At 42.3% G+C, this 21,642-nt stretch overlaps 1 protein-coding gene across 2 annotated transcripts in view; it reads right to left on the bottom strand.

Annotated features, from left to right (window-relative positions):
• TET1 (tet methylcytosine dioxygenase 1) overlaps positions 1-21,642 on the bottom strand; it is a 74,734-nt gene that overhangs the window by 50,771 nt on the left and 2,321 nt on the right. The window contains exons 2-4 of one of the 2 annotated variants that reach the window (XM_083740569.1): positions 15,981-16,060; positions 15,659-15,728; positions 4,559-6,649 (exon numbers count right to left, since the gene is read on the bottom strand). In XM_083740569.1, the coding sequence (XP_083596695.1) occupies positions 4,559-6,529 (1,971 nt within the window). In that variant the 5' untranslated portion in view covers positions 6,530-6,649; positions 15,659-15,728; positions 15,981-16,060. Of the gene's footprint in view, positions 1-4,558; positions 6,650-15,658; positions 15,744-15,980; positions 16,061-21,642 lie in introns of those variants that run through there. The other variant, XM_083740568.1, reaches the window with a different exon arrangement.

Genomic DNA, 21,642 nt, shown 5'->3' with positions numbered 1-21,642 from the left:
GAGCCATCAAGCCTCTACACCATGGGGGCCCAGATCCGGCCTAATCGCCTTCTAAATCCGGCCCGCAGACGGTCCAGGAATCAGCGTGTTTTTACATGAGTAGAATGTGTTATTTTATTTAAAATGCATCTCTGGTTTATTTGTGGGGCATAGGAATTTGTTCACCCCCCCCAATATAGTCTGGCCCCCCACAAGGTCTGAGGGACAGTGGACCGGTCCCCTGCTGAAAAAGTTTGCTGACCCCTGCTCTACACAAACTCAACAGCAGCCCTGTGTCGCTTGCTTTTGCTCCAACCAGTTTTGCTTCAAAATGTGTTTATGCCCTCCCCCCACAAGGGTTATCTGCCTAAATAATGTTATTGCCAAATAGGACAAGGAAGATAAACTGCTGGAACAGCTTGGCCACAAGATCAAAGCACAATGCTTTGCAAGAACTCAGCTCCTCCACAGGCTAACTAAAATAATAAGCCAAGCTATTTAACATTCAGCAAGATACCCTGTAAGTGTGAGTGTAATGGAGCAGGACGGATTTAGGCTATTGTCTTATCCTTCAAATAGCAGGGGCTTTCAAAAGTTAGGATTCCAGGTGGAAAAATCGAAGTTAGAGACAGAACTATTAGAACCAAAGAGTAAGATATTATCAAGAATGTATAACTTGCTGTTGAAATGGAACACACAAGATGAAATGGTTAAATCTGCTATGATAAGATGGGCACAGGACATTGGGTATAATATTATGTTTGAAGATTGGGAAAGGTTGTGGACCACTGGGCTGAACTTCACTGCATGTAATGCTCTGAAGGAAAATGTAATGAAAATGATATATAGATGGTACATGACCCCTGTTAAACTTGCTAAAATATACCACTTGTCCGAAAATAAATGTTGGAAATGTAAGGAAAATGAAGGAACATTCTTTCACCTCTGGTGGACTTGCCCGAAAGTGAAGGCCTTCTGGGAAATGATATATAACGAGCTGAAAAAAGTATTTAAGTATACTTTCACTAAGAAACCAGAGGCCTTCCTCCTGGGTATAGTCGGCCAGAAGGTGTTAAAGAAGGACCGAACATTCTTTATGTATGCTACAACGGCAGCAAGGATACTTATCGCTAAGAACTGGAAAACTCAAGATTTACCCACACTGGAAGAATGGCAGATGCAGCTGATGGACTATATGCAATTGGCGGAAATGACCGGCAGAATCCGAGACTTGGGAGAAGAAAAGATTGAAGAAGACTGGAGGAAATTTAAGATTTATTTACAAAAATATTGTAATTTGGTGGAATGTTAAGAAGGGTGCTTGATTACAAAAAATTGGCCATCACTAATTTGGATTTGAATTGGAAGATAAGTGAGATTTTAGAAAACAAAAATTGCTGAAGAATTGTTATTTATCATTTAAAAGAGCGACTATAAATTACATGATAATTTGCTTGGAAAAATGTATTCACAATGTAAGTGTGAACGGGAAACGTGAGGAAGTCCAAAAAGGTTTGAAAATTTGTTAAGACAAAAGGAATGTTGTTTATTATTTTTGTATTCTTTATAAAAAACCCTAATAAATATCTTTATAAAAAAAAAACAAATAGCAGGGGCTTTCAAAGTGGCCTTTGTTGATGACCACAGGCATGGCAGCTAATATACTGTACATGGTGCGGCCCTTCTCATCAGTCGTTCACCCTATCCAGAGCTTTCCTCTTTGCCCTTACATCTCCAGAGGGTTGACTCCCCATCACTAGTTCTGCCGCACTGCTCACCTCTGCCCCTGCTGCTGTCAGCTTCTGCTCTTGTTGCTGCCATGCCCTTCCTGACTCTTTGATCCACCTCTTTTCTTCCTGTTTGGCCCCTGTAACTTGGCAACTGCGCCAAACTACTTGAGGTTGCATCTGGGAAGCCATCGTTTGAAGGTGTCAAGTATTTTGCAGCATGGTCCTAGCAATTTCTACTTGCAAACCTACTTTTCTAAAGAAATGATCTAGTGCTACTATGTATACTATCTATTTAATATAAGACAAAATGAATATGGGGCAACAAGGTGTAAAAGAGGAATATAGCACACACTATACCTAAATCAGCCCTTGCCTTGTTTTGCCTATGTTCGACTGTATCAAGCAGAAATTGCTGGGCAATTATTGCTGTGTTTTGCAGCCTCAATTCACTAAAAAGTGACGAAGAAATTTTCTTCCAGCTCAAGTTCAAAAGCCTTGCCCAAAATTGTAGGGTGCCATGTTTTCCCTAATTTATCTGAAAAAGCATGCCATTTAATTCCCAGCCTTAGCACTGAACTTGATTCAACTGTCGACTGAGGCTGTCTTGTGCTGCAAGCCAATGTAGTCTTGTCAACGGTTATCTGCCATAATTTCTGTTTGTGTTAGACACTAGATACCAGATGAGACCAGACTCAAACAAGGTAATTTTTATAGATCACAGAAACCATTTTGAGGAATCAGTATGTAATTTAGGATAGCAATGCTTCTGCTCAAAAAAAAGTAGAGGTCACTATGTTTTCCCCTCTGGCACTTCAATTTTAAATAATTTTTTGGGAAGTTAAGTGTACTGATTCAACAGCCTGTTCACACATAATGCCTATTGTGAAGGAGCAAGCATCCCGGTACTCCACCCCCATTCCTGCTGCTGCTATGCAGCCAGAAATGAAGCTTTGCATTACATCCGAATCTGGACCTCTCTCCCCCAAGCACACACTTTTTTCTAGGGATGGTTGCTCTTTTATCTTCTATATGTACCTTTATAGTTAATGATGAGTTAAACCTTTGTCCCACATTATTGTCCGGCTTCTCTTAATGCTGCACAAGACTCATAAATTTGGTATTTTAATTGCACCTTTATGTGAGTCATGATAAGCATTCACAATCCGCGAGTTAGTATGCTGCTGCCAAACCTTATTCAATTATCCATGTTCTTGAATGTAAGGAGTAATTGATATTTCCCTCAGCTTTCTTCCACAGCATATTGAAAACTGAATTCTAACAACATGCACAATTAATGCAAAATATACTCCCAGGCTTATAGGGTCTTAAAGTGGATCCAGGATCCCTACATTGACTTTTGTTCTAAAACGTCCTCCCCAACATATCCTCTGCTGAGAAGAAAACATCCAAGGAATGCTATCTATCACCCAGTGGAGTCCGGCAGCATAAAGAAAGATAAGATATGCAATTCAAGGGAAGCAAACCATAATCTGCTTCTAAATCATCATGATCTGAGCGGAATAGTTTTAGAGCAACTGAAGCACTTCTTTGCTGGCCTGTTGGCTTTCCTGTAGCTCCATCCTCTGGCTAAAACTGAGAGGCAACACACAGGCAAAATTCCTTGTTTGACACCAGAAGTTCACAACTCGCTGCAGACTCAACAATTGTTCTGCCACAGTAGCAAAAAGGGTTTAACTCTTTCCATTTGAATATAGCTATTTTCACTGCTGTACTACCAGAAGCATGTCCTACACTTTCTTGTAAGAAAAGGGATTAGAAACCACGGCTGAGACTGTTTGCATTTGGAGAGATCAAAGCTTTAAAAATGCAGCAGTTCTATTCACGGGGGAAATTCAGACCAAGGCAGCAAGAGGAGAAAAAACCATCCCCTAATTCCACTAGGATGTTGATATCTCAGGATCCCTCTGATCTATAAGCCTGGCTGTGATTTTTCTACCCTGAAATGTTACACACACAATGCCCCCAAAGAAACAAACTCTATGCAATTACAGTGGAAATAGGAAAAACATATCATGAAATTTACTGGTCATAAACACTGCATTTCTGAATAAACTCTGTTATTAGAACTGCAAAAATCTAACAAGTGTAGTGGTACCTCGGGTTAAGTACTTAATTCGTTCTGGAGGTCTGTTCTTAACCTGAAACTGTTCTTAACCTGAAGCACCACTTTAGCTAATGGGGCCTCCCGCTGCCGCCGTGCCATCGGAGCACGATTTCTGTTCTCATCCTGAAGCAAAGTTCTTAACCTGAGGTAATATTTCTGGGTTAGCGGAGTCTGTAACCTGAAATGTATGTAACCTGAAGCGTATGTAACCCGAGGTACCACTGTATGTATCTACCTTCAGCACTACTTAGAACTTAGTATTAAACCAGTCACTTTAAAAAAAATCACAATGCTTGAAGTTTATATATATATATATATATATATATATGGGAGATGCACTAACATGGAAATAGATGTCCAAAGTCATACTTGTTTTCTGGACCTCTGGTTCCCATGCATATGTATGGTATTTATATAAAAATAAGTTCCACTGGATTGATTTCAGTGGGCATAAATGCACTTAACACAATCCTGGACTGAGGTCTGCATCTTTAACAGCGCCAGGATTTAGTAACATTTAAACTACGTTACATAGTAATTTTTATTTTTTATTTAATGACTTTATGGTGCCCTTCAGATGTCATTGGTCTATAATTCCCCTAATTTATTGCCCACTGGCCATGCTGGCTGAGAATGATGGCAGGTGATGCCCAAATACAGCTGGAGAGCACCAGGCTGAATAAGGCTGCGTCATGCACATTTAATGAATCGTCTTTTTCCTTACCTCTGATGGTACAAAGGGCAGCATTAAGGGCGGCAGTGGCAGTGGAGGCTTCTTCAGTTCTTCACATTTTCTCTTTTTACATATCCTGTGACTAGTTTTGCGTTTCCTGCAACAGCTGCATTCTTCACAGTTAGTTTTCCGCAAACATGGCTCGCACACCCCACATCGCCTTCGCTTCTTCTTTTCTAGCACAGGTTGCAAAGATGCAAGCGAGACAGGAAGGCTGCCAGTTGGGTTCCCACAGGAGGCAGTCTCTGAAACTGCAACTAGATTAGCACCACATTTCCCGATGTCCTGAACAGAGTTCGCAACAGACCCACCACTTTCCAACTGCAACAATGGATCCTGAGGTTTTGGAATGGATTCATCTAGCACAACTGTCTTGGTATCTGTAGCCTCTGCAGCAGCTGATGGAGGCCCTGAATTAGCATCTTCAGACAAGTTTGGAAAACTTTCCTTAACTATGTCGCTGTTTACCAGAACGGAATCTGCTGTACTTTCTAGGTTGAGGGGTGCAACAGGCACAGCACCTGAATCTAAAGTGAAAGTTTCTATGGCGATCTTTTCAAGTGTCTGCTCAAGATCTCCCAATATAAAACTAGTCAAAGAGGTATTAGAAACCTGTTCACATGCCAACGTGTCATTTGTTTGGTCACATTCTAAATAAAGTTGTCTGGAGTTGAAATAAGAATCAAGTGCTTTACTGCTTAGCTCCAGTTCCAAGTCCTTTGGTAAATGAGATTCCACACAAAGGCCTGGATCTTTTAAACAGCCTTCTGATTCAGAGATGCAGCATGAGGCAGGTTCTACTTCTCGAATGGTAGGCTCAGGATCCTGATTGAGCTGAGACCCTTGTAACACACATGGGTCATCTAAATGCAATTTCGAGATCAATTCAGAGGTAATCAAAACGGCAGCATCAGGATCACCATCAGTTAGCACCAAATCACAGGTGGTTTTGGAGTGAGCGTCTGTGGAAAACTCTGACCTTTCTACAAGTTCCTTTGAGTTTGTTTCCGAGGAAAGACTTAATGCAGAATCGGAATGTGAACAGGTATACTGTTTGGGGGCAGGAGACGCATCCAAACAACTCTCAGAATGTGATTTCACAAATGCTCCCGAGTCATTCTCTTCATGTACCTTTATAGGAATAGCAGAGTCAAGATGAAAATGTGCAGGGGCAAGTTGAGTGAATTTTTCTTCACAGGTACTCGGAGGCAAATATTTCAGAACCTGCTCTGTGGGCGCAAGTTCTGTACACTGGCACGCCTCCTTTAATATCTCTGGATTTTGGGTACCTGGTACATCACCATTAGAAGCAGAAATACCTTCTTCAGGTGGTGTCTTTCCCTTTTTGGCTTGACTATCACATTCAGAGCAGTGGCCTCCTTCTGGATCACACAGATCCTCCTCCTCCTTCTCCTTTTCCTTCTCCACCACAGGAGAAGATAATGCACCAACCTGGTTTAAATCCTTTCCAGCCTCTTCTGCGTCCTTCCTTTCTAATACACAGGAGGTTCTTGATTCAGGCTTCTCTCTTCTCCCCACACTTTTCTCTGGGCCAGCTTTAGTTGCTCGCGTGATTGTTGGCGTCTGGAACAGTCTATGGGGAAACGGTTTCCTGCGGAGAGTCATGGTAAAGCCATTGTAGCTCAAAGGAGGCTGGTTACGCAACAAAACATTATCAGTTAACCCCAGATCCATCCAAGGTGTTCCAGACAAGGCTTTGGTGACGCTGCTCCTGAGAAATCGGCATGTTGCGTTCAGAGGTGGTTTCTCTTCCTGTGTTTTTTTCTTGCTGTCATTCTTTTCTTCCAGGTGCTTTTTGCAGTTTGCTGAACTTTCTGCTTTTGGAGAAGTTTTCTTGGCATCTTTTGTTACTTGGCAAGATTTCTTTTTGACTGGGCTTGATTTCTTTTTGCTTATCTCTTCCTTTTTAACTGATCGTGAAGATCTGGCATCACGAGCCATCTCTGTCAAGCAGCAGATGTGTAACTAGGAGTGGACTTAAAGATCATGGAGTCTTGCAAATGTTCTTCAGTTCAGTAAAAGACGGCATATTCACCTGCGTCGTCCTTGTAGAGCACAGAGCTGAAATAGAAGGTAGGAGTTTAAGATTATTATGGATGATTATAATATTTACGTTGTTGTTGTTGTTGTTGTTACATAGAACCCTGAAAAGCACTAGAGGGAAGCTGAGTGACATATCTTGCCTAATGCTGCCTAGAGAGTTCATGGCACAGAAAATATGTTAGCCAGGGGCTTCCTGGTCCAAACCTCAGTCTGTTTGGCCACTATGCTACAGTGGTATAGTGTCTAAAAGTCACTAACAAGTTTGCATTGTGAGTGGAAAGGGCCATAACTCAGTGGTAGAGCACATATTATTGTTATGTAATAAAAAAGTCCCAGCTTCAATCCTTGGCATTTCCAGATATTGCTGGAAAGATTCCTGTCCAAAACCCTGGACCTCTTCTGCTAGTCTGTGGACAGTATAGAGTTAGATGGACCAACAGCCTGATCTGATACAAGGCAGCACCTTATGTTTAAACAAGTTTATTCAAATGCTCAACTAAAAAACAGTATAGTGGTACCTCAGGTTAAGTACTTAATTCGTTCCAGAGGTCCGTTCTTAACCTGAAACTGTCCTTAACCTGAAGCACCACTTTAGCTAATGGAGCCTCCTGCTGCTGCCACACCGCCGGAGCCATATTTCTGTTCTTATCCTGAAGCAAAGTTCTTAACCTGAAACACTATTTCTGGGTTAGCGGAGTGTGTAACCTGAAGCGTATGTAACCTGAAGCGTATGTAACCCAAGGTACCACTGTACACTTGTAAAACAGTTGCCACATTCTGTGTAATATTCCAAAACTGCTTAGAACATTTTGAGTTGTCCTTGAACTTTGATCCTGTTTGCATTCGGTATTACTGTATATTGATTTCCTCATACTACCAATACCAATTTATTCAAAACAGCCACATCCAAAATTTGACAGACTAGTCCCTCAATCTGGGGATCTACAGTAAGCTTGCAATTAATATGCAGGTTACGTTTTAGAGATTGTGCCTAAAGCCAAAATCTTGCATACTAAAAATAAATTGGGTATAATGATGGATGGGCTTGGCACAGCTTTTTCCTGGATTCCCACCCCCTTTTATTTATTTTTAAATTGCCAAGCATGTAAAGCTGAATGTGTACAAGTTAAATGTGTTTTAAGTTGCTGGCTCACTGTATTTCATTTTCCAAATGTGTCTCTTTGATCTTAGCAACATTTCCTTTTGGCATAGTCACTACATTTATAGATCTAAAACAAGTTTGAGCTCATAAGTAAATGCCACTTGAACTCAGTGGAATTGCTAGCAACTAAGCATGCAAAGGATTGTAGACCTAAAATCTTGTTCATTCCCCCAGGATTTGTTTCCAGAAATTATTAACTTCCCTGCAACCTCACCAATAGTGATAAAGATCCCTGCACACTTTGAAGAAAGCTAGGGATATCCCTGTTGTATTTTAGGCATGCTCTTTTGTTTGCTTTTGTTTAAACCCACTCTAAAATATGTGATGCAGTGATTTATTGTGATGAGAAGCAAAACTCAGAGGAGTTTGGAAAAGTATGAGTACATTTAAATAATGCCAACAAGAAAGATTAAAGGGAGGAGGGGGAAATGTAATGTATCGTCCTATCCAGCTAAGTTAAATGTATTCTAGAGTCCAACAGTGCAATCCTATGAAAACTTATCTGAAAGTCTCATATCCTCAATGAAACTTGCTTCTGAGTAGACATGTACGGGAGTGCATTGTAAATCCAACTTATCTGAACAAGATGACTGGGTGGTTATACAGGTTACAACTACCACATAGTCACAGTCACATTCACCCACCGATTTGCTGGTGTTGAGCTTTTGATGGCTCACCATGCATGGCCAATAACATTAAATACCATTACAAGCCTCTTGTGCATCAACATTTGCTTTAATAAAAATCACTCCATGTGAGGAGCTGCCACATCAAGAGTCCTCATTTGAGAGTAATTTATAGTAGCTGCAATGTGGTAATCATTATGCTTGCTCCAACCATCGGGTGTGCAGAGCTTCTTTTGGATGTGCCAAGGAATTGCACATTTCCCCTTATTTTTCATATTGCTTTCTGCAAGACACTTTTTCTTGCACAGTTCTCTCTTCAGTAGCTGAGCCCTTCCACATGGAATTCACAAAGGCTCATCACATGCCTTAAAATACGATGTACAGACATATATATGCAGCAACTTTATGTTGAACAAAACCGTTCCATTTCCACCATGTTGAGCACAAGAATCCAGCTGACTCCCAAAGAAACAAATATAAAAGGATACATAGCACAATCTTATGTAGGAAAGTAAGTCCCACTGAGTTTAATGGAGTTTAAAGCTGTCAAATGCAGCTTTTCCAGACTGAGCAGGATGAAGAGGAAGAATTGCTATGTAGCCAGTAGGTGCTATAGATTCACAAATGCCCCCATCACTAATAGACAGTATTTGTCACCTAAAATACTATTCTTCAAAGCCCTATTAATCATCCATATTTGAACAAGGTACTCATTAGATTTGCCCAAAAGCGTTGCAATCAATGCTGTGAACTGTTGAGGACTGACACCATTTTTGATATCTTTCCCAACTTGAATACATCTTCTGCAATTGCTATGTGTTGCTATGACAATTATTCTTGCATCTTACTAATATAGGAAACTGCCTTATACTGCGTCAGACCATTGGTCCATCTAACTCAACATTGTCTACAATGACCGGCTGTGGTTCTACAAGATTTCAGGCAGCAGACATTCTCAGCTGTACCTGGAGATGCCAGGGACTTAATCTGGGTCCTTCTGCATGTAAAAGAGATGCTCCAACAATAAGCTATGGCCCTTCCTCATGGTCTTGCAATGACCACTTTCAAACAGTACAATTTACAGGATCACAATCCATTGCAGCTTGACACAAATATTAAAGAAGTATAATTAAGACGAAGACCACTTCCACAACCCTCCATGCTGCATATGTGCTTTTGGCTCAGCCTCACACATCACCCATGCATTCCAGTGCCAAAATTCAGAAGCCCTTCAAGTGTCCAGAAAATGTGGTAGTGCAAAGAACAAGAGAACCAGAACACTGGTCTGCAATATGACAAAATTTAACAAGAATTTAATGATGCAAACATTTATTTAATTAAGTGAGGGGGAGGAATACAATTTCTCCCCCTTAAATAGAAGAGCACTTGAACAATGAAGCAAGACACAAGGGGGTTGAGAAATCCCCTTCCTGTAAGAATATTGGTCAGGAACTGCAAAGATAAGAAATCTCTAGTTCCAAGTCTACTGAAGTAGGAAGCAAGCTCTTGTTCCCTTCCAACAAATGGATAACTCTTTCTCATATGTTGCCTTTTTGTACGTATTTCATATGCACACCCAGATTGATTTCCAGTTGTATATAGCATTAAGGTGGCTAGGAATTTAATGTAATACTTCCCAGAGTTTGGTGGAGGCAGTATAATCCTGGCAATTGCTTATCTCATCAAGATAAAAACTAGAATCCTCCCTATTCTTGAGGAACGTTCTCGCAAGTGTAATGTTTCAATGCTGCTTTGCAACTGTTTATAGGTAGGCATGCATAATCCGGAATATCCAGATATGAAAACAACATTTATTGCTCCTTCCTTGCGCCAGACTAACTGCTTTGAGCAATGCACTTACACTGTCCTATGCCCTGACCTCGATATGCTGGCCTCAATTCAGTGTATCATAAATTCAGCGGGATCTTATGCATGCATACTGAGATGCTATCAAGGATGCTGCTCCACCCCAGATTCTGTGGGGATAGATGTGTTGTTTAAGTAGCCATACATAGTCTTACAGTAAAATCCTAAGCATGTGTGTACTTTGAAGTCCCATGGGCATTAACAATGCAATCCTCAGGTTTACTCAGAAGAAAGTCCAACTGAATTCAATGAGACTTGCTCCCAGGTAAATGAGGTTAGGACTGCAGCCTTAGTCTCTAGTAAGAGTACTTAGGCAGTGTGATCTTACACGTGTTTATACATAAGTAAATCCCACTGTGTTCAACTGAGTTGAAAGTGTACACGTATTAGATTCCTAGATACAGAACTTCTAACATATTTGTGGAGAAGTCAAGAGTTTCCCAAGTCTGACTAGGAAAGGGTTAACCTACTGCCAAGAGAAGATGCCACTGATAGTAACTATCAGAGGCACAGGGCTATGCTATGCTTAAGCCAAAGTCACATGACCCATTGCCTAAGAAAAGGACAGGCTAGGCTTAAGAGAGGGATAAATTTTTTTTAGAAAGAGAGTTGTATTTGGAGTTGGGGGAGGGGGAGGGGGGGAAATAGAAAAGGAGAGTAAAAGAGAACAGAGCTTCCTAAGGGGCCTAAGAAGAAAGGGATCATATATTCCCCAAATGTAGCTAACCAAATTAAAAACAACACTGAATTTGAAAGGGGGGGGAGTATCAGGCACTGAATTGCAGAAATTGTAATTTTATGCACAACCTGTGCAAGTTGTCACTTCACACTCTGTCATTTCCTCAGAACATACAGACTTCACTATCTCGGTACCAGAGGTATGAATTAGCCTTAAAAAATGAGTTGGGGAAGGAGGGGAAGTGGGCAGCCAGGATATTAGTTTGCTAACAGTGAATCCTCTGCATTCTTGCTCAGAAGTAACTCTGGATTACCAAGGCTGAGTGGGATTTGGGGGGGGGGGTTAGGGGAAAGGTAGTACCTCTGGTGGGGGGAACATGTCATGGTCCTCCTGGGGTAGTTTGTCTACCTTTGGTCCCCACCCTGCACTCACCCGTGGCTCCTAGAAGCTGTCAGCGTGTGACAGCAGCCATACCCCCGGAAACGGCTTTGACTGGCCAGCTAAGCCAGGTAAGGGTAACCAATAGATCATTCAGTGAGTCTGGAACTTTCCCTGCATGTGAAGACAGCCTCTGGCGAAATGAGCGGATGAGACCCATAGTGGGACCAGTGGTCAAGAAGGCAGTTTCTGCACATGCTGTAGAGGGAGGTGAGATGCAGATGGTAGCCCAAATTCTGACCATAAACCTTGCAGGATATCTTCGTGAGATCAAAATGGTAAGGAGTAAACCCTACACAAATGCAGAGTACAGTGGTACTTCAGGTTACATATGCTTCAGGTTACAGACTCTGCTAACCCAGAAATATTACCTCGGGTTAAGAACTTTGCTTCAGGATGAGAACAGAAATCAGGTGGCGGCGATGCAGCGGCAGCAGGAGGCCCCATTAGCTAGTGGTGCTTCAGGTTAAGAACAGTTTCGGGTTAAGAACAGACCTCCAGAACGAATTAAGTTCTTAACCCGAGGTACCACTGTACAGTCCCTAAGGCAGTTGGATGATGCCTCATAACCTCCTTCCGGCAGCTCTTGCAGCCAAGCTGGTGCCAAATGTATTACTCGGCTTTCCTTTGGACCACATCAGCAAGGCTGGACAGCCTAGGATCTCCCTACACACTGCCCAGACTTGCAACTTTGGTACTGCTAAGGCAGCAGTTTGACTTCACCCCCGAGGTGCACTCCATTGTCTCTCGAGACAGATGGATGCCCACAAGAACCACCAAGGCTGAGAGAAGGCTGGCTCCCCTCAGGTAAACAAGAGAATTTGTGGCTGATGTGAGGTCAAGACAAGGAAGGCCACCTAGACCTTCTCCATTCTTCTGGAGCCAGGTAGGTAGGTTGGGGTAACTGGGCTCACTAATAATCACCATCCACTTAAAGCAAACTTTAGCAACTATGAATTTCAGAGTAAAACAAAAACAAAAAACACCATTCCTAGTGCTGCCATGGTGCAAAAGCATGGAGCCAATTCACAGATCCTTACGGCTCCTCATAATTTTACACGGTCTCCCCCCCAACAAAAAATAAATAAATTGATTCATTCATCTGTGTCTACATATGTGTCCTGTGATTTGTTGGTGGTTTTGTTGGTCCCCTGTGCAAAAGTCATGAAAACCCATGGAGACCCTGGAATCAGTGTTTTTGCACTAGAACTGCAATTTTTTACTATGTGCCAGTGTAAAGCTGATGGTGTATTTTTAGGAAAAACATATCAAATCATGCTGATTCAAGAAGGTAACATTTAATTCTACTGGAACAGATTTTTACTCACACCCTGTGGAAAACCAAAAAGCATGTGTGCCTAGGCACATTTTCTATCTGTTGGAAGAGAAGAGGAAGTAGAAACTCTGTCACTTTCTCAAAATTCCAAAATGTGTCCATGGGCCCATAAAGACTGATGAACTCTGAACCAGAAGGTAATGAGCTTCTCCCTCAAGCTGGCTTCATCACAAAACATATTTGAGGAGCTGCCGGGGCCCACCAGTGATATCTACTGTGGGATCCCCTTTTAAAAATAAAATAAAAAATCCAGCACTCTAAGGTCCAGGCAGTGGTGTCAAGAGTTTATTTAGACTCATTGCTGCTGACCGCTATTGTTGCTGCCAGTGGAGGCACCAGAAGGCATTTTGCTGTGGGTTCGCTGAAGCTCAATGCACCTTCTTGCATAAAGTGAACAACTTACAGGCACAAGTGTGTTTCAAACTGACATCTACTCTCACAAGGAAAATCCTAGACCAGATCAAGCCTAAGAGAGATGTTTTCCTTGGCTTTATGCTCTCTCTGTGGCCAAATACAACCCTAGTTTCATCGGAATACAAAACTTCCAGTAAATCTACACACTGCTTCAAGATTTAATACAATTACTCTTCTCACTAAGCAATGCTTCAGTACCAACATCTCTTTTGTCACTACATCCAAGCGATCTATGCACAAAGCCATTACACATAAATTACTTAACGATGGACTGTGGGCTACACTGACAACTTTTTTAATGGGTTCCGTCCATTTTCAAATCGAATGTAAATGATATTTTAAGCCACGATGACTGAATCTCTCGAGTTTCACAACTTGCTTATTACATATCTGTGTTTTTAGAAATGGAACATTTTCATTTGGCTTTGGCAAACGAGTGCTTGTCAATTCGACTCCAATCAATCCATTTGTTCCCACAAGATTTTAGAACCACTTTGCGCTTTATGGGACCGTCCAGGAATAAACACAGTAAACATACAAGGGAGAGACACCTTTGGGTGTTCACCCTATTTAAATGTGCTAAGAAGAAAATGTTCAGAAATGTTATTCATCCTGCACTAAGTGCAACATATCAAAAATCCAAGCAGCTGTAGGATAGAGCTGCTCCAAACACTTATATCCCTGATTATATCACAATTAACAAGCTAATGCAAATATAACATTTATTATGTGATCTGCCAGTAAGAGCTGCTTTATACCAGCATTCCAGCGGTGTCCACTATGAGAAGCACATAAAGTGGGAAGGAAATACACACGCCTCCGAACATGCGGTGCGCAAAAGGGAACAACAGCCAATCACAGCTCCCCTACCCATTTCCCCAAGCGCTTGAGGACACGTGTCTCCCTGTCACAATTCATATTGGAGTAATATGGCCAAGTTCAAACGGCAGTTTCGTCTGCAATAAATGCAACACTTGGGTATTAAAACCAGGAAGTGTATACCTTGAAAGCAGCAGGGATTTTCCCTGGTGGACTCAAAAGCGCAATTCCAGACACTGCACACTTCTTGCAATTGCCGCTGTCTGCGATGTGTTTGGGCAAGGGGGACACAGATAAGTCAGCGTGTGTGCATTTACAGACACTGTGTGGACGGCAAGGATCAGATGCACATCTTCCCCCTTTTTAAACAACTGAAAGGCCCAGCCTTTCTGTAAGGAGAAATGCAACAGTTCCCCACCCCCGCAAAATACAAGCACCAGTGTGTCTTGCTCAAAGCCCCTCGCTGTCAGGACCCTTCAGACTGAGGAGATTCTGCAGCCCCCTGCAGATCTGGCTTTTTTGGGGAAGCAGAACAGAGAACTGCTCGCTCATGACTCAGGCTTATGCAGTGTGACAAGAAGACTGGCTTCCCTCCTGACTTTTTGCATCTGCACGTACTCCAGGGGCAGTTGCATTTGCAAGAGGGTTCGTATGCAAATGGACAGCCTCCTGCGCTCAAATGGTGACTGTGGAGGCAAGTATGCAGAGGCAAGCCTCCTGCCCGCTTCTCCTCCAAACTGGCTTTTAAACAAGCTGCCCTGTTGAGCAATACTACTGACATATAGAGAAACTCATCCCCCCCCCTCAAAGCGAGATATCAGCAGAGAGAGGGGAAAGGGGGGGAGGACCAAGCCGCTGCCTCTGCTCTTCTTTCAAGCAGATGGCTTCCTGGAGTGGGATTTATTTCTGCAGGAGGTAGAAGCCAGCGGTGGCCTGCAGCTCTCATTGTACAACTGCTCTCACAAGGGCTGCCGAGGAACCAAACAATGGGTTAAATTCGATTTTAAATTGACGACAGTGCGATGATTAATTAACTCTACTGAGATCAGCCAAGATGCACTGCTGGAAACCGAGATATACAGCAGAGTTTAACCCATTGCGTGGGGTTTTTTTTGCATTTAAAAAGCAATAGTAATGCAGTTTAAGCAAACAAGGGGGGGGGGGGTTTAAAAAAGGCCAGTTCGAGAAGTTGCTGTTTGACCTTTCCTTTTCCCCAAAAAGCAAATGCTTGAGAAAGAGAGCCAGTTTCGTTAAAACTGTCTCGCCCCCAACCCCTTTGTATGCAGATATGAGGCAGTTTTGCTTGCCTGGCGGGTTTTTCCGGGCAGACTTGGGCTGCTTCAAGGCAAACTTGCACTAAGGCGGTCACAGGTCGGAGGATTTTGGGGGGTTTTTTTAATTAAAAAAATATAAATGTGGGAATTTTGTTTTTTTCCTTTCCTTTCCCTCCCGCAGCCAGCAGCAGAAACTTCCCCGGGATTTTTCTCCGGATTCCACCAACTTTTAATTGCATTCCGCTTCTCCACGTCTATCCTGGAGGAAAGTGCAGCCAACTTTTCGGAATGGGCTCTTCTCGCCAACCCGCTGGGCAGACAAGGAAGGTTCGCGTACTAAGTGAGGCTGCTTCTCCAACCATCCCCTCCCCACCCCGACCAGCTTCTCTGGGAACAGATCCCTTAATACGTACCAGGCTCGCTGCGTTGTCAATAAGATACTAACAGGAAAAGGCGCTCCGTGCATGACTTTGCAATCCACAGCTGCAAAAAAGCAAGGAAACTTTCATGGTTCATCCATGAAGGAAGGAAAATAAGCACCTATGTGGAACATGGAGAGCCCCCGCACCCAGCAATGGGGGAATAAAACGTGCTCTTCCCGGAAGGTTAGTATCTTCCCCGGACAGACCCTCCGAGAGGGAGGCTCGGCTGCGCTTTGCTCTGGAGCTGGACGGAGCCCTCCTAGTGAAAAGTAAGATGCGAGCTGGATCGTCACTCCGGAGTCGGATTGCTTACCTCTCGACCCCGGACTCTTGGGGCCACTGACCAGCGCAACTTTAAAAGTTTCACTCAAGACGCCCCTGCACAGTATAGTGCTTAGGTCAACAAAGGTGGGAGGAAAGAAGCAGGCATAAAACTGATTTGAAGAATCAGGCATAAAACTGTTTGATGATTCAAATGCATCTAATGATGCAAAAAATTTGGCTAGAATATACATTTGGCTTATTTCCTGCAGTTTAACACTGTTCACATGTGGGACAAATATTCCCTAGTGCTAAATGGCCTCTAGCATTCCGCAAACTCCAAATATATCAATTCTTAATAATAACAGTGATAATATTTGTTACTTGCTTGTTGCACACAAAACTTGCAACATGGTATTTAAAAACATAAGCACGAGTAAAAATACACTACAGGAAGAACAGTCACAAAAAGCACATGCCATTTCTACAAATACTCAAAGCCACCCTCCAGCAGAAAGCTTTTAATTGCCTTTTATTTAAAAATTAATGTTTGCACACAATAATATTCACTCCAAAGTTTGATCCTACACATTGTTGGGAATGATTATTCCTATTTATTTAAACTTATTTAGACATGCCTAATTCTTCTTAAGATCAGACTGTAGAAGAATTAGGTGCTGTCAGTGCTCAAATTATTATTGCCTACAACAGAGATTTTATACAGGTGCATTGGGAATAAAGGACCTCTCCCTGTAGCCACCCTTCTTGACACAGGCATGCCAGCAGAGTATCCAAAGCAGATCCTAAGGTATAGGCAGGGTAGTACAGGTACAGGTGTTCAAATAAATAGCTTGGGCCTAAACCATTTATGTCTTAAAGGGTTAAAACCAGTACTTTTAAATTGGCCTAAAATGCACTGGTGTCTTGGACTGGCTGGATGCAGAGGAGTAGTGGGAGACATCAGCTGGGGAACACTCAAGGGACAAAGGCTCAGAGCTCAGGGACTGGTGGTGGGATGGCTATGAGTGGTCAGAGGGAGAAGATTGGGAAAAGGTGGTGTTGGAAGCTGAAGAGGCAACAGGGTTTAGTGGTAGGAGGAGTCTGTGGCAGAGAGAAGTCCAGAAGGAGAATCTGAGGAAGAGGGAGGCCAAGAGGCGGAGATGAGTCAGTCTGGAGTTTGGATTTGATAATCCGCTTTATCACTACCCGAAGGAGTCTCAAAGCGGCTAACATTCTACTTTCCCTTCCTGCCCCACAACAAACACTCTGTGAGGTGAGTGGGGCTGAGAGACTTCAGAGAAGTGTGACTGGCCCAAGGTCACCCAGCAGAAGCATGTGGAGAAGCGGAGACGCGAACCCGGTTCCCCAGATTACAAGTCCACCGCTCTTAACCACTACATCACACTGGCTCTGGAGAACAAGCTAAGGTGTCTCCTGCTGCAACTGCCTCCCCTCAGCCCTGGTCTCCCAGAACTAGAAGAGGAATGGAGGAGGAGGAGGAGCAGAGACAGGTGTGCTGGCAGAGTCTTGGAGAGGAGGAGGCTTAGACAGCTGTGGGAAGGCAGGGACCCTCAGTCCTCACAACTGCCTCAAAGGGGAAAAACCTATGGGAAATAATTGCTGTGCTCACTAGGCATGGCACTACTGAGCAGCCTGGTTCTTCTAATAAAGAGTTAACTTAGTCTGTGTGATTTATTGCTGACCCACTCCTGACAACTGGCAACCACTGCAGCTGATATTATAAAGATGCTGCTCACCTTGTCCCCAATAGGACTCTGGCCGCCACATTCTGAACCAGCTGAAGTTCCTACAATATCTTCAGTGCGCACATAGTAAGAGCATGGATCACTGTGGAAAAGTCGGCCTTCTGTATATATTTAAGCCAGGAGCATTCCTATTCTAAGATCGCCAACCCAATCCAATATCAGCTGTAAGCCACCTTCCAGAACTCGGAATCTCCCTACCCACAACACCTCAGTCTTGCTTAGATTAAACCTCAGCTCATTTGCTCACACCCATTCCAGAACTATTGCCAGGCCCTGGTTTAGGATTCCGACAGCCTCCCTGAGATCAGAGGGTGCAAAGGAAAGGTTGACTGATAACAATGCAGTATAAACCTTTGGATGGCTTTCCTGGAAAATTCATGTTGTACAGCTTGCAGGTAAAAATGGACTCTACAAGCCAATGGCCACCAGACAGAGCAAAAGTCCCCCAACACCATTTTCTGGGAATGACTATTCAAGAACAACCTGAACTATTGTAATACAGAGCCTCCTAAATCCCAATAATTGACCCAGGATGTTAGTTGATAGTACATACTGAAAGCCTCTGAGGTCCAGGAGGATTATCAAGGTAGCATCCTACCCCTGTCCACCCTATCATGAATCATCCACCAGGGTGACTAAGGCTCCTTCCATCCCATAAATAACCCTGAACCCAGATTGGACTGGATCCAAGTAATAATACAGAACTGCCTAGAGTTGAAAAGCCACAATGCGCTCTATCATCTTGCTTTGTAAAAAATGCAAGTTAGACAGAATGGTATTTGTTAATTGCCAAATAATTTAAAGTCAATTATAGGAGAAGTCTCGCTTTGCATCCTTGAGACAGGAACCGCTCCTTATCTTACGGAGGCACTCACTACCTCCTAGGTCCTTGATTTCAAAACCATGAAGGGGAGGATCAAGGGGGAAGTCAAAGGCCTCACTACTCCAAGCTATTTAACCACATACTCGGGTAAAACAAGCTGAAAAGTATCTGCCCCAACAGTGCAAAATAGTATTCTGATCCCATCCATGTCTGCACACCAATATGCATACTCAGGTTAAAGAATTAGTGTAAAACTGCAGACATCATTTAGAGCTTATTGGAATAAAGTAGCTGAGCTACAAATTTAAGAAAAAAACCAAGCACTTTGCATTCTGCAACATTGTGGTTGATATGACCACCGTCAAAACAACAAAAAACTTACATGCCTCTTATGAGCTAGAAGTAAAAAGCCAGTCACAGAGACCACACAACCAATGCCTGATCATACAGTTACTTCTCTCTGCTTTTATCATCACAACAATCCTGTTAGGTTGAAGGAGGAGTTGCCAAAGTTCACCTAATTAGATTTGAACCCTGGTCTTCCTAGCCTAAACCCAATGCTCAAACCACCACAATTTATATACATAGCCTCCTGCAGCTGTTGAAACCAACCTAGATGAAGCTACTCATGCACATAAACAAGAAGGATTGTCTGTACTACATAATTGCATCCAATCCCACCAATTAAAACACAAATATGCTTATTATAAGCTTTCTACTGGTTTTCTGTTGTCCATTTGCAAAAGACAAACAGCGCTAGATACTTAAGGTAATTTACCATCACCAGTGCCTGTTACCAATTTTTGTTTTACCCCATGCTTTTGACAGCAGCTCAATTTCCATATATTAGTCAGGTGATAAGCATTTAGAAACGTCCCCTGGTGATTTATCCATACCAAATTGTGGTTAAAAACAGAAAAATGCAACAGGCTAGGCTTCTCCCCCCCCCCCCCAGTAGCTGGCAGCTATAAAGTAATTTAGGACAAATAATATAACTCAGTATATATCTAACCATTGTTTCCCATCATAGTGGAAAGTATTCAGGTGAGCTGTGAGAAGGCACCACACCTTATATTCATAACCACATTCATATTTCCATATGGGAGTACTTTGTTCTCACTTTGACTTCAGTCGTAAAGCATTACATTGCTGTTGCTCTCAGATTTAATTACTGTTTTCTTTGTCCTGAAAAGTAGTTCCTACCTGTTTATCTGCGCTGGGTATGACCAAATATTTTGCCTGTTAAGAGGGCACTCTAACTAAAGTACTTGCAAAAGGGGATAGGAGGTGTAACCATAGATCAGAAGGTGGTGGTTGTTTTGTTAAAATTTATATACCACCCTTCATTTTAAGAATAGTTAGTTAAAACAAAACAGCCCCCCAAACATCTATACTAGTATGAGCTACTAATGAAGCATGACACCAGCTTACATCACATTCAGAGATAAAGAGAACTGTAGAGCCAAATATTATTTATAGGACAAGTATAGTTTGTCAGTTATGGGAATTAATACTGAGATTACAGTACCTTGACACCTTGTTTCTTATTCCATTTATAAACCATTTTACAACCTTGATGCTTATTTGTATGCATGGTTTTATCCCTGTCACATACGTCTGTAAATGTGCATTAATAGATCTGATACATGCACACACAATTTGAATGGGTACCAATTTATGCCCACAAAAGCATTCAGCAGAACACAATTAACTACTGACATCACATTGCAGAGAAGGATTGCCATTTCACTGGAGGCAGTGACGACTTAATGAAATAAGTATATACAAATCACCGTATATAGAAAACTATGATGGGCAGAATAATAGCACTTTTTGCTTTTCACTAAGCCTTATGTTTTCAGAAATGTGCAGGAATTGAGTGCATTTATTTATGTTATTGAGGAATAACCTTTTGAAATTAAAATTTCCCAAGGCTATTTTACATCTACTTATTTATCAATAAAATCATTTATAGGCTAATACAGTTAATGTAATAACACTTGAAATCAGTGTCAACAGCAGGCTACAACTGTTTCCAATTAAACCAGTAAAAAGCCATAGCCTTTTTAAAAACAGAAATGAATGACAGTTTAAAGTCCAACTCACCATTTAAATAAAGAACAGACTGAAAAAGAAACGTATTTAAAGCCCACCTAAATGCAAGCAGGGAGTGGGCTTGACACACCTCTCCATGATGAGTGGGGAAGTTTCATAAATGTGGGGCCGCAGTTCAAATGACATGTCCTTTTCTTTTTTTTTAGTACTCTATGCAATTCTACCAGATCTGCCAAAAGTTGGTGTGCTATTGATTTAGCTGGAAACTCTTTTTTATGGCAAGAGCGGAACAGTGCAAATTCCTTTTATAAAGTCAAAAGTATGAGTGTGAGAAAAGCATTGATGGAAGAATTAAAGGTGGTAATGGAAGTTCTAAGAAAGTGCCTCACCCTGACTAAAATATAAAGCAAGAACTTCCCATAGGCTCTGCTTAAATTTTCAACAGTGTAAGTGTATATTTTCTCTTCTTGCAACACTTCCTTCCTATAAAACATGGGTAGGCAAACTAAGGCCCGGGGGCCGGATCCGGCCCAATTGCCTTCTAAATCCAGCCCGCAGACGGTCCAGGAATCGGTGTTTTTACATGAGTAGAATGTGTCCTTTTATTTAAAATGCATCTCTGGGTTATTTATGGGGCATAGGAATTCGTTCATTCCCCCCCCCCCTTCAAAATATAGTCCACCTCCCACAAGGTCTGAGGGATGGTGGACCATCCCCCTGCTGAAAAAGTTTGCTGACCCCTGCTATAAAACATACTCCCATGTACATCAAAATGATGTCTGTACTACAGCAACAATTGCCACGTTGAGGGTCATGCTCCATTAGTGGGTTAAGGGACTTCTGTGAGGCTTCCTAGGAGGACAGGCTGTAGTTTAAGAGACTAGAGTTTGATGTGGGAAATGTCACATTCAGAAACTAGAAACAGGATCACGAAACCTTTAATTTTCAGCACGTCAGTCCCACAGAACAGAAAAAGGTGATCTACTTCAAATTGCATAAGCAAACCAGATCTCTCCAATGAGCTGTGTTTCTGCAGTTTTGAAACAGCATCCTTAAGAGTGGAGTATGTT

The sequence above is a fragment of the Podarcis gaigeae genome, assembly GCF_964106915.1.
Source record: "Podarcis gaigeae genome assembly, chromosome: 5".
In the NCBI taxonomy this organism is placed as follows: domain Eukaryota; kingdom Metazoa; phylum Chordata; class Lepidosauria; order Squamata; family Lacertidae; genus Podarcis; species Podarcis gaigeae.
This window is presented reverse-complemented; position numbering and strand designations above follow the sequence as displayed.